The 14,302-nt window shown below is 38.4% G+C and overlaps 1 protein-coding gene across 1 annotated transcript; it reads right to left on the reverse strand.

The window, feature by feature from the left end:
* Positions 1-1,923: 1,923 nt before the first annotated feature.
* LOC102719214 (ent-sandaracopimaradiene 3-hydroxylase-like) lies at positions 1,924-8,005 on the reverse strand. The gene is made up of 7 exons (XM_040525512.1): positions 7,686-8,005; positions 4,119-4,279; positions 3,730-3,888; positions 3,374-3,514; positions 2,940-3,194; positions 2,654-2,824; positions 1,924-2,551 (listed from the first exon to the last, which is right to left on the reverse strand). The coding sequence occupies exons 1-7, from the start codon at positions 7,813-7,815 to the stop codon at positions 2,036-2,038; spliced, it is 1,533 nt and encodes a 510-aa protein (XP_040381446.1). The 5' UTR covers positions 7,816-8,005; the 3' UTR covers positions 1,924-2,035.
* Positions 8,006-14,302: the final 6,297 nt, after the last annotated feature.

A 14,302-nucleotide genomic window follows, 5' to 3' on the forward strand; every position in this document is an offset into this window, starting at 1 on the left:
AGCTGCTCGACCGGCCGGTGCTGGCGGCGGAGGTGATGGCGCGGCACCCGCGGTTCTGCGTGGCGCGCCCCGACGTGTTCCGGGAGCCCGCCGGCGCCGTCGCCGCGCCGGACGCCGTGCTGGCGGTCGGGCACAAGTACTACGTCGTGCCCAAGAGCACCGTGCGGCGGCTGCAGAGGCACGCTTCGGCGTCCTCCTCCTCCTCCTCCATCCCATCCCGCGGCGGCGGCGGCGTGTCGCTGAAGAGGCACCTCGCCGGCTCCGGCGGCGGCCACGAGAGCGGCCGCCGCAAGAACTGGCTCAGGTTCCTGGACGGCGGGGGCCACGGCGCCAAGCCGCAGCAGAGCAGCGAGCACCCTGAAGGCGGCAAAGGCGAGGCGGTCGACGGAGACGTCGCGCCGAAGGAGAACGGGAAACCGCCTACGGGCGGTGCGTCGCCTGGCCGCCGGCGCCGGCGCCTCGCGTCGCCGGCGAGCTCGGCGTCCTACTCTTGGCAGCCGAGCCTTCACAGCATAACCGAGGAGTAGCTAGCTGGCTTAGCCATGGCGCAGCGCACGAGAGAGACTGAGAGATCACACTTGTTGTTCGAAGCTGTTGCCGGATTGGACGTAAAACAAATCGCACAGCACAATTAAGTTCACCGATCGACGGATCGTTGGAGTACAGCGTTCAACAGTTGAATTATTTTTTTCTTTGTTTCTCAGATTTTGTTTTTGCTCAATTATATAGTATCAGGATCCAACTTTTGGGCCTCATTTTGGCCCAGGTATACTTGGATGTCGACAAACTTGGCCCATATTTTTTGATATTTCGTGCACCAAGGTATTCCCTCCGTGCCTTTTTGTTTGACATTGTTCGTCCACTTCCGTTAATCATTCATCTTATTTAAGATTTTTATATAAATATGTAAAATTATAGGTTATGTTCAGAGTTGTTTTATCAATAAATCAAATTCAATAAATTAATTTGTAGTTATATAAAAAACTAAAGGGAGTACCTGGTTTAAGCCAAAATTAGATTAAAAAAATCGATTTTGGACTGTGAAACAAAGGAATCCATCTCTGTGTTTGGGTCAGATTTGAACCAACACACCGCTCACCTAGGGCAACGTAGGGGCTCTAATTGTGGTTCATGAGAAATATCGTGGTCTAGTTAAATTCAGTGCTACCAAATGGTTTTAATCTTACCTGATGAGAAATATTTTTAGGGGGTGCCTACAAATATTACATACATGCAAGTGGTCTTAATTTCAACAAGACTTTGATGAGATCAGGGAAAAGCCAATGTTCGTGACTCTGCTATGTAATCACACACTGTTTTATGAGCACTCACACTCCTCTAAGAAGGCACGCGCACAAACACCCTTATGAGCATATCTCCACCTCCGAAGACTCGCTCACACTCCTCTAAGAAGGCACGCGTGCCCCTATGAGCATCTCCACCTCCGAAGACTACATCCTGAAAAATTCGCGCTCTAACCCCTATGAGCATCTACCCCTATGAGCATCTCCACCTCCGAAGACTGAATCCTGAAAAATTCGCTCCAACGAGGAGTCAAACCCAAGACCTCAGATGCTACTAAGGCCTTATATAACCATTAGGCTACAGGCCCGTTTGCCCTTCGACACATATTTTTGAATGTTTCATCTTAACTAATGGGCCAACTCCTATTAGTTTTGAGTGGAGTCGTGGAGCGGCTCGAAGCCAGCTCCACCTTTCTAATTTATTTTTTTTCTTCTAAAAATCACTCCAGCCTGCTTCACCCCAGTTTTGTATGGAGTTAAAACCGTTTGGTTGAGCTCTAACTTGAGAAGAAGTAAAGCTGAAGCAGGCCAAGTCGTACCAAACCGCCCGTAGACACATCTCACCAAGCAATGAGTCACTAGTTAAAACTGTTTTTTCTCGAGAGATAAAAAGTGTGGAACATTTCTTTTCATATCATGGAACATTGTGAAACAACATGTACATATTGGACTTCCCGTGCCTATAGTCATGTCCAAATTCGTATTTTCGTAAACCGGAACTTTTTGCTAGCTCACACCCTTCCTCTGGGCTCGAGGTGGACGTGCAGCGGGTCAAGCTTCAGGGCGGTGAACTGCATCGTGTCCTCCTTGCCGCCGTCGCCCTCCCGCAGCGCCCACCGGAACTCCTGCACGAAGCGCGCGGCGGCGACGGACACGACGTTCATGGCCTGCAGGCTCCCCGCGCAGATTCGCTTCCCGGCGCCGAACGCCAGCGTCTTGTACCTGTCCGCCACCTCGAAGCCCTCGCCGCCGAGGAACCTCTCCGGCGCCCACTCCTCCGGCGAGTCCCACGCCCTCTTGTCCATGTGGCAGCCGTACACGTTGATCATCAGCTGGGTGCCCGCGGGCACGTCGTAGCCGGCGAGCGTGGTGTCCTCGTGGACGAACCTCGGGGCCAGCACCGGGACCGGGGAGTGGAGCCGCAGCGTCTCGTGGAAGACGGCGTTGAGGTACGGCAGCCGGGGAAGGTCCTCCTCGGTCACCGTCCGGCCGCCGCAGACCTCGCGGATCTCCTCAAGAAGCCGTTCCTGATCGAGATGTTCAGGTGTCAGTTTTTTTGGTTCTGAAATGCATGCATCTGACATAAAGATATCAACTTTAGTATGAAAATCAATCAGTTAGTTCCTTGCCTGTTTGTCTGGGTTCTTAGCAATCTCGTACATAATCCATTCCGTGTTCACCAGGACAGTATCCGCAGAAGCAATGATGGATTCCCACAGAAACACCAACATTTGGTAGTCATCTGCTGTCAGCGGTGTACTGTTATGTTCCAGCAAGAAGTCCATGTAGCATGTCCTTGCCTGCATCCATGTATCACAACAATTCTTCAGATATAATCTTCAGACATAAGTTCTTTTCTTATTTTTTATCCCTTTCTTCGATACAAATTATTATATAACTAAAAGTTGCAAGTACCTCTCCGCGTTCAATTCTCTCCTTCTGCTTCTTGATCAATGCGCGCATCACAGAGTTTCGTCTTGCTTCTGCAGTAAACAGCGCTGTTTCGAAGCTCTTGTTTGGGATCCAGCTGAGGTAGGGGAAGTAGTCCCTCCAGTCAGCCTCCACTGCCCACATCAGCATGTCATGCACAAGGACATGGAAGATCTCGACCTTGGATATCTCCCTCCCAAACTCTTCCACATACACTGAACTCACATCCTCACCTAAAGTCTGAAAATTGCAACATTCATGATCAATTGATAAGCACGATTGTTTCTTCATGACAATCATGATCAGTTCTAGAAATAATCAGTGGTACTAATCAGTCTGGAATTGAAACAAGCGTGATCAGTTCTAGAAATAACAAATGGAACATTTTGGAGAGTTTCAAGTTCAGAGGCAATACAGACCTGGGTCAAGGACATGCCGAATAGCTCAGTAATGTAAACGTCTCTGAAGTTGAGAGGGGAATGTGGGTCAGCAGTAACCAATTTATGCAAATTGCTTAACACTTTACTGACCATCCTTTCTCTTGCATCACGAAACTGTTTCTGAAATTTGTACAACCATTGCATTGTCAGAGCTTAACTAATTGAGCGTACGTGCTCTCAGAGATCTAAAAAAAGAGGATGAAAAATAAACTACGAGAAAAAAAAAATCTGAAAATCAACAAAAAAAAATTAAAGTATAAAATTCAAAATTTGGGTTACATTTAGTATAAGTATAATTGGAAAGATGTGGGTGTAAAGTAGTTGAGATTCAGTACCTGGGCAGTATAACCCAACATACTCAACATAATGTTACGCTTCGCCATTTTCTGGAAGTCACCGAAGTCGCTGACAGCGACCATTCTATTACGACTTAGCACAGACATGGGTTTAGGCAACTTCCGAGAAGATATGGATGAGAATTTTTCAACCATAGCCTGGAAAAGTGTCACATACTATCAGTTCTTGTTATTTATAGTCCAATATAAGATCATTAATAATGTCTTGATTTATACAATCCCATCAAGTAACTACACAAGTAAAATAAAACAAAACATAATATATAATACAATCTTATATAAAACCAATCACCACACTTGCCCAAAATAAAGGGAGAATATGTGCAACTTAGCATGTAACTTCTGAAAAAGGACAGCATGCAAGTTACCTCTTTGGCTACTTCAGTTGAATTGAGCACAACTACCGAGGAAGCTCCGGTCTTTATAGTGTATATTGGTCCATAAGTTTCAGACCATTTTGTAAATGTCTGATGGGGCTTCTTTTCTTTCAATTGATGCAAATTTCCGATAATAGGTAAACCAGGAATAGCTGCATTACAAAGATATTAATCATATGAGTACTAATTAAACCCCATTGTAGTGGAGTAAAAATTCGAAATGAGTTTTGTGGGTAAGTCGTCTCTGCATAAATATGAATACCAGAGAGTCATGGAAATATTTTAATTAACATCCACTGATTCTATCTTTCCTTTCCCTGTGCCATTTTTCAGTAGGAATATCATGCCAGCTATGCACATAGTAGATGATGCACATATGGAGTAAACATACTAAGATAAGCTAAGAGTATCAAATGGATGCATACAGCATTTTGCACTCTCAACCCACGGAAGTACTATTGGGCTAGCCAAATAACTATATATATCAATAGTACTTCCATGGGTGAGCAATTTTACGGTTTTTAAAAAAGTACCAGGAGGTACTAAATTTTACGTTAAAATTTTAGTACCAAATTTTACACTAAAAGGATCTATAATGACTACTTCTATTTTGCTAGTTAATATTCTCAAAACTAAGTTACTTGAAAACATAACTCAAAGATTATTTAAATATTTTTGGCTCTTAATCACAAAAATAGATTTATGATTAGAATTACAATATGTGCGAATGAGAATTACAGTGAATAACATATCGAAAGAACATCATGCTGCAATAGTACCACGGGGATAAAACTCTTCGTAAATATATTACTAGATCTTATATTTACTCCTTCAGAAATATTGATAATAATATAATCATTTTTGTAATATTATACCTCAATATTCCCTTTGTTTGAACTATTTATCGTTCTAGTTTATCCTAATTCAACTATTTGTATCTTTACTATAAATTTCTTGAAATTTGTGAAGTGCAAAAATACAATATTTATACTTTCAGATTACCATGGGACATTATTTCATATTATATAATTTTTATTTTTTTAAATATACGAATTTCTAGAAATTAATGGTCAAAGGTAGAAATGTTTCACTTAAAAGAATACTAGATTTGACATGGGACGAGTAGTAAATTGAAATTTGTTTTCAACCTTGTCAATTCTTTCTTATTCGTAAGTCATCTTAAATATTTTAGTCATTTCTTCATCTTGCCGGCTGTGTATATTATTATTAATAGATACTACCCATCTTAAAATGGAAAATATGTTGTGCACATGAGCTTTCCGATGTACAATAACTAATGAATATCACAGAAAATTATAAAAGAACTCTTGAATGTACTTCTAATAGTGTTACACCTAAATATAAAGTTTTACTTCAAACTTTTATACATAGAGAGCAACAAAGAAAAACACAATTGTAATATTTGTACTCTCGAAACTATCTGATTTTTTTCTTTATACAATAACTACGTATAAAACATATACTACTATGTCTCACTTGTCATATACACATTGTGTCTTGGAGTATGTGCTGCAGCTGGCTACAAATCTCACTCATTTTCTCTTTCCTCTCTTGTCTTCTCAAAATATGTTTATGGTTGACTTACAGTCTACTATTGTACCTCCTGTTAGTTGGTGTTCAGTGTGGATTAAAAAAAAACCGTAGCGCATATAGGATATGTTCATCTAAACAACTCATGTTTTCAAAGTAGTCTCACGAAGACATGAACATAACTTTAAAGAAGACTGCTAGCTTCAACTGACGGAGACATATATACTTATATAACTCTCAACTGTTCAAAGTTAGAAATAAATCCCTTCCAGTCAAAATTAAACCGACGACTACATGCAAAACCAATAATCAGGAGTGAGGATTTTTTTTTTTAAAAAAATCAATAGCAAGGCAAGCTGGGATTAAATTTTAAATGCATGGTTATAATTCTCCATCCGCCCTGATCTAGACCTGATCGAACTGAGAATATGGTTGTCGATGATATGACTCTGGGGTATGCCGTACGAAAGGAACATGCCATCCAACATATTACTATGTTCTTTTCAATAAAGATAAGGTCAAAACTAATACATTGTAAATCTTAACTTACAATCTTTACTACGCGGAAGGACTGCCCTTGAACCACGTGGCCCGCCTCGAGGGGGTCGGGTCCAGGACCAAAGAGACATCCATCTTCTCGTGCCAGTGGTCGGGCCACCCGACCCCCGTCCTCCCGCCCCACGTGCCAGAGGACACATGGCACGGGAGGCGCCCAACGCATGACGTCCTGCAGCTGCATTTAATGGCGCTCTGCCACACGTAGGGCAACGCATTGAATGCGGCGTGCCTGAGATGTGGTAAGTCATCCGATGGGACCGAGATCAGAGGCTGCATGCGCATGCCCCTGGCAGGGGATGTGATCCGTGTCGGCCTTATCTCGTTGACCATTAATGTCAGATTTTTTTTGTCTCTCCCTCTAGAGAGAGCCGATGCTCCGTCTTCAAGGTTCATCATCATCGCCGCTGCTTCGGAGAGGTGAAGAAACCAAAAGTCTTCCCCCTCCTAATCCTAGCGCTCACGCTCTCACCTGCACCCCTGGTCCGAACTAGGGCCCGCGGCTTCCTGCGAGAGGAGTTTCACTCTCTGATATTGGTAACCATTCTCTAAAATCCGATAGATTAGGATTATGATACAATGTCAATAAAATCTAAGATTATACTCTCCCGATCCTTTTATTTGACGCATTGTCTCTTATGTGTATGGTTGATCATTTATTTTATTTAAAAAATTGCATAATTATAGGCATGACTTATAATCATTTATTTTATGATTTGATTTAGTACTAAAAACAATATATGCATGACTTATAATGTTGTATGCTTTCATAAAAATTAAATAAGATAAACAATCAAATATAGATTCACAGCGTCACATAAGAAAAACTGGACATGGTATTATTGACTTTTCTACTATTAGTGTTCAAATGCTGGTGTACGTCTACCGTTCATCGGCACGAGACAAAACGAAAGCTTTACACTAGCTGAATGAGAAAAGCTCATAGATGGTCTGGCGAACATGCATGCTAGCCCCATCCAAATCCGGATTATTCCCTCTTTCCAAGTTATAAAGTTTTTTTTGGCATTGCCTAGATTTATATGAAAGCTAATGAATTTAAACACATATAAAAAACATATACATTAATACATAGATGGAACTAGATAAATTCAGAAAGTCTTATAATATAGAACGGAGAGAGTACATACCACATACATTATGATATATATAGGTCGTGTTCGGCTGGAGCGGCTAAGTTATCTTAACCTCTCGTTTTCCATGCGTACGCTTTTCAAACGACTAAATAGTATATATTTAGTAAAATTTTTTTATAGAAAGTTATTTTAAAAAATCATATTAATATATTTTATATTTTTAATTAATTATATACTAATCTATTACTGTTAGGTTTTCTATACCGGATAAGTACTAACCCTCGCTCTCACCCAAACAAACGCGGGCCATAGCAACACCAATAGAGAGAGAGGGGAAGCATGGTGGTGGGCAGTTTACCAGGGGGCGCGTTGGGGCGGTTCTTGGGCTGCGCCACGGTGAGCGCGGCCGCCGCGACGAGCCCCCCGACGGCCGCCACCGCCGCCGCGCCGACCGCTCCCGCACCGGCGGCTGCGAGCAGCGACTCCATGGCCGGCCACCACCAGATCGATCGATCGATCGATCACACGCAACTAGCTGGCCGGGATATACTACTGCACGTGTCCTCTCTCCGAACAACGAATTGCCGCTCTCTTACTTTTATAAAGGGAGGCTGGCCGTGTCCGTCCGGCGCCGGCGCGGCGAACGAGGAAAACGTGGGAAGTAGCGTCGGTCGTCGCCGTACAAATGCTGAACTTTCTTTTGCTGTTTTACTACTCCTACGGGGTCGGGTAGGACCCGGGACGCATGGAGCCACGTTCTTTTATCGGATGAAAGATAGATATAAAAGATTATTTATTTTTGTGATAGCTATTTCTTGATATAAATAATGAAATTTATTATTATAAAATTAAAAATCTATTTTAGAAATGCGAGATCGTCAACTTATATATGAAAACTTTTTATCTTGCAAATATATATTGTTCAGTAGTTTAGGCCCTGTTTAATTCCTAAATTTTTTTCACAAACATCACATCGACTATTTGGACATCTAAATGAAGCATTAAATATACATAAACACTAAAACTAATTACACACTTATGGAGGAATTGTGAGACGAATCTTTTGAGCCTAATTAGGACGTGATTAGCCATAAGTACTACAATAACCAATATGTGCTAATGACGGATTAATTCGACTCAAAAGGTTCATCTCGCGGTTTTCAGACGGAATTTAAAATTTGTTTTGTAATTAGACTATGTTTAATACTTCGAATACGTGTCAAAAACTTGATGTGATGTTTTTGTAAAAATAATTTAAACTAAACAAGGCCTTAGTAACCATGCGTGCAAAATCAAAATCAAGGAATAATTGTTCAAAAGAATGTAGCCCTAGTAGTATGTACTACCTCCGTTTTGGATCGGCATTAGCTGCAGTTGCAGCTATGACCGCAAGTTAAGCAGTCTTGATATATCCACCATTCAACTGAATACCAACGGTTAGATCAAATGCATCTCTTCTTTCCTTGTTATTTTGTATATCATGAATAAAAATAATGCACTTAGATATGATTAGGAATATTTACTTAGATGGGAACTCTCGACTTAAGCAAAGTAATAAATTATATTGCTATGAAAAGACATATAGCACAGTAGATTGCAGCGACTTAAGTAGTATTTAAGGTCTTGAATTCAAATTTTTATTATGAACATGTAGCCTAGAGTTTGTAGTTACCTAGTCCTAATTTCAAATATCCATACCCACCTTTTTTCTTAAAAAAAAGCTCCATATTTCCGGTTAGATATAGATACCGGGTAAAAAAACTATTTAATAGAAAAAAGAAAAAATAATAAATCACAGTGCTAGTTTTTTGGGCAAATATTCACATCTAAACAACAAATTATACTTTCTAGTTGCAAAACAATTAATTCATGAAATTTATAATAAATTAATTTAGGTAGGTAGCTATAGGAAAACCGAGGGACGAGCAGCTTCTTAGAATAAATTAGTTTCAGTTTGCTCAGTAGCTATAGACCGAGGGACGAGCAGCTTTACATCCGGCCATTGGTTACTCATTCAATGGTGAGATGGATGGACTGCTTAAGTTGCAGTCAAAGCTGCAACTTCACCTGATCCTGATCCCTCAGTTTTATTAAAAAGAATGCAGCCCTGGTTGTATTACTTCCGTTTCATAATATAATTTTTTTATATTACCTAAATTTATAGGTTTTTAATAAATCAACACATATATACAAACAATATATACAATTACTATATGATAATATAAATTTAAAAATAGCTAACTATCTTATATATAAAACGGAAAACGGATGAAGTAATATTATTCTTAGGTTGTCTTGGAACGTACGTAAGCATGGGGATATATCGTACGTGATCGGTCAGTTCACGTGCTTCGAACGATTCATGCGTACATATACTCATTGACCTTGTTTTGTTGTTTTCCTGTTATATATTTCTATATATCTATGCACGCATAAAACGAAAAGTACAATATACACTAAGCCACGTCACCCAAAAATCTTGACCACTGATCATGTTTCGGAGGACTAGATGAAGGTCTCGAGATTGATCATATGAAACTGAAATTAAGCAGTTGGAAAGGAAAAAAAAATATGTTAGTAGGTGGTAGACTGGTTTTGATCAATTCAGTTTTAATTAGTCTTGCTATGCTTATGATCGTTTTTTTTTTCGAAGTTCCCGGAGTACCTGAAAAAATTATTATTACAGATCCACACACACACACATATATATATATATATATATATTGCAGAGTGATGGTCATACGAAAAAAAGTATAGTATGATTAGATGAGATATCATATGTCAACCAAAGGATTAGGGCGAATTTGATGTTAAAAACGTAGATATACGAAGTTAGTGTCCCTAAATGGTTGTTTAAGTTATGTAGTGAGGATGACATGTGGCATAATTTACCTAGTAGGAAATATATGAAGAATCAAATAATCACACAAGTTCAGAGAAAACCGGGGGACTTCACCTTTGAGCAAAGCCTATAAAAGTTGAAGACATGTTTTTAAGTATGAGAACTTTTGTGATTAAGAATGGAAAACATGTTAGTTTTTGGGAGGATAGGCGGATTGATAATGATTCTTTTACAGAGCAGTATCTGTCTCTATATAACATTGTTTGCAAGAAAAATGCATCAATAGCAACTGCGTTTAATTAATTCTGTCTCATTAAATGTATGTTTTGAAGAGCTTTCTTGAGCCAAAATATCTTTTTTATGAAATTATATATAATGTATGTACTCCATAGTATAAGCTATTCTACTCCACTCTTCCAAGGCCCATCCTACCTCCTACCCTCCTTGTTTAAAGGCTGGTGAAAGGGTTAATCCCGTGGGTCAACCTCTTTATGGGCTTCCCTTCATGTCTATATAAGCTCACCTCTCGTTTCACAGGAATTGTGCAGTAACACGACGACAAAAATACAGTAACACAACGACTAATTTACAGTAACATCGTCAAAACATACTCATGAGGGATCTACTTTTTTAGAATAATTTTTTTCAAACACTATGGTACACAAGTTCTTAAAAAATAATATATGAGGTGAGAGATAAAGTTGTTTAAAAGTTTAAAATCTTAAGAAATATCTATATGTGCAATAATGATGCGTCTCCTATACAGTAATAACGTTATGTCTATAAAATATATGTATCGTTACTGCACAATTGCAGTAACATCGCGATATATGTGCAGTAACATTGCGATATATGTGCAGTAACATGTGTGTTGCACTATTGCAGTAACGTCATGATAAAAATACAGTAACATCATGATAGAAGTACAGTAATATCATAACTTTATATGACTTTATATTGTTGTTACAGTACAACTAATGCATGTGCGAGAGCTCAAAATATTGTATTCTCAATCTTTAGAGAGCAATATCTCATGCGTTTTATATTATTTTTCAAAATCGTTTTCACCACGTTGGTTAAAAAAATATGATTTAAAAAACTAGATCTGTCATGACTATATTTTGACGCTGTTACTGTATTTTATAAAACATGTTACTGTATTTTTGGCTTCGTGTTACTGCATTTTTCAGATAGATGAGAGTTGGCGAATATGGGGTGTGGAGGAAGGTCAAATGGGAGAGGTATTGGGCCTTATGAGGGATGGTGTATAGAATAGCTTATTCTAAGAGAGGTGCACATATTAGTTTTGATATATATATATATATATATATATATATATATATATATATATATATATATATATATATATATATATATATATATATATATATAAAGAAACAATAGAAACCAGGGATATTACATAGGTGCAGTTTCCAAAGATTATATGAAGTATATACAAAGCTTAGAGAATGTCCAAGAACGAATAAAATAGGGGCCATGGATATCCAGCCTAGAGGCACGCGAGTGATGTACCCCTCTGTATTTTAGATGACATCGCTAAATTTTTGTTACAGGTTTTATTGTTTATATTATTTAAAAAATTTATATAATTATGACTTTTTTGTTGCGGTTGAATTTATAACTAAATATATTTTAAGTATAGCAATTAAAGGTAGGATGCTAATGAAATTCTAACGAGGATGTTATTGTTGAACGAAGTCGTTTGTATGATGATGTTTCATAGGACTCCGGCCCACTTGTCGACGAAATTTCTTACAATTAGATATTTGTCAATGGTATTTCTTAACTTTTTAAGTTTTTTTTACAATTTACGTGTAATTTAGCGTGCAACTTGCATCCTTATGCTAAAAGACCATGAGTTAGTTTGGCTTGGAGCCTAAATAGGCGTTCTCAAATTTTTGTACATGCGTATATTTTGAGATGACCAAAATTGGGGAAGATCAAATCATGTTTTGTTAGTAGTCAAAATTGACCATCCCGACTATGTGGCTCTTTTTTACATACATACATACATACATACATACATACATACATACATCGCGCCCCCCCCCCACACACACACACACACACACATATATATATATATATATATATATATATATATATATATATATATATATATATATATATATATTAGATTCTGCTGCTAATTGTAGCTAATTCCTACACGTCTAGGGTGTAGAGAGACTTCCATACCTGTTTCTACACTCAGCCAATTAGCATAAGTATAATCAGAAAGATGAGGGTGTAAAGTAGTTGAGATTTAGTAACTGGGCAGTATAACCCAACATGCTCAATATAATGTTACGTTTCGCCATTTTCTGAAAGTCACGGAAGTCGCTAACAGCGACCATTCTATTATGACTTAGCACCGACATGGCTTTAGGCAACTTCCGAGAAGATATGGATGAGAATTTTTCAACCATAGCCTGGAAAAATGCGCAGACTATCAGTTCTTGTTATTTATAGTCCAATATAAGATCATTAATAATATCTTGATTTATACAATCCCATCAAGTAACCATACAAGAAAAATAAAACAAAACATAATATATAATACAGTCTTATGTAAAACCAATCACCACACTTGCCCAAAGTAAAGGGAGAATATGTGCAAATTAGCATGTAACTTCTAAAAAGGGACAACATGCAAGCTACCTTCTTGGCTACTTCAGTTGAATTGGGCACAACTACCGAGGATGCTCCGGTCTTTATAGTGTATATTGGCCCATAAGTTTTAGACCATTTTGCAAATGTCGGGGCTTCTTTTCTTTCAATTGATGCAGATTTTCGATAATGGGTAAACCAGGGATAGTTGCATTACAAAAATATTAATAATATGAGTACTAATTAAACCCCTTTATAGTGGTGTAAAGTTTGAAATGAGTTTTGTTGTTAAGTCGTCTCTAAATATTTTAATTAACATTCACTGATTCTCGCTATCTTTCCTTTCCCTGTGTCATTTTTTATTAGGAATATCATGCTACTTGTGCACATAGTAGTCAGTAGACGATGACATATGGAGTAAAGTAAACATACTAAGATGAGCTAAGAGGATTAAATGGATGCATACACTATTTTGCACTCTCAACCCACGGAAGTACTATTGGGCTAGCCAAATAACTATATATCGATAGTATTTATGTAGATGAGCAATTTTACGGTACTTAAGAAGATACCAGGAGGTACCATTTTTCTATGTAAAATTTTGATACCTCTTGATACTTTATTGTAAATTTGCTCATTCTGAAAGGATCTAGAATAACTATCAAATGGAAGAAAGTAGATGGATGTGGACACTAGAGTAAAGGATGATGACATGCAATACATTGTTCTCTGTTGTATTAGAATATTTAACCTTCTACACATTCTTGAGTGTTTTGTCTTAATTAAAGCCTACTTTGGTAGAGCTCCAACTCCAATACAAGCAGAGTCTAGAGTGGAGCTGCTCATAACCAACTCCACGTTTCTAATCCATTTTTTTTTCAAATCACTCTAGCCTACTCCACTTCCATTTTGTATGGAGCTGAAACCGTTTGGTTGAGTTCTAGCTCTACAATAGGTGAAAGCTAATGAGCCATTCCTAGACATTTCTTAGCAAGAAACGAAACACTTATTAATTTTTTTCTTGAGTGGTAAATCGTATGAAACATTTATGGGTCTGCCTAGTGGTCAAATGTTTAAAAATTTTAATTTCATTAATTAAATCCGGTCGCCGTCGTTAGATGATAATCTTAATGTATGCACGGAAGTTCAAAAATCTCATACACATACTCCCCTCCAGCCTCCCATGTATTGCGCGTGTGTTTGACAGAAAAAAAAAAAAACCAAATATTTGATCGATAGCAAAAGTAAACATTTATTTTTGTATCACGAAACACCGTGAAACAACTTGTAAATATTGGACATCCGGTGCCTATAGTCATGTCCAAATTCTTATTTTTATAAACAACAACTTTTAGTTACTGCTCTCTCCGTTTTATAATGTAAGACTTTTTAGTCTTGCCTAAATTTATACGAATGCTAATGAATCTAGGCATATATATAAATTATATGCATTCATAAATTGATAAATTTAGCTAAGGGTGTAGTATTAGTTTAGTCACTCAACG

This window comes from Oryza brachyantha, chromosome 6 (assembly GCF_000231095.2).
Source record: "Oryza brachyantha chromosome 6, ObraRS2, whole genome shotgun sequence".
NCBI lineage: Eukaryota > Viridiplantae > Streptophyta > Magnoliopsida > Poales > Poaceae > Oryza > Oryza brachyantha.

Bases quoted from the DNA above. Each gene is read 5' to 3' on its own strand.
- LOC102719214 (XM_040525512.1), bottom strand. From the start codon at position 7,815: ATGGAGTCGCTGCTCGCAGCCGCCGGTGCGGGAGCGGTCGGCGCGGCG. The intron at 4,280-7,685 runs GTAAACTGCCCA...TTTGTAATGCAG, and splicing joins CCGCCCCAACGCGCCCCCTG to CTATTCCTGGTTTACCTATT. The intron at 2,552-2,653 runs GCAAGGAACTAA...CATCTCGATCAG, and splicing joins CTAAGAACCCAGACAAACAG to GAACGGCTTCTTGAGGAGAT.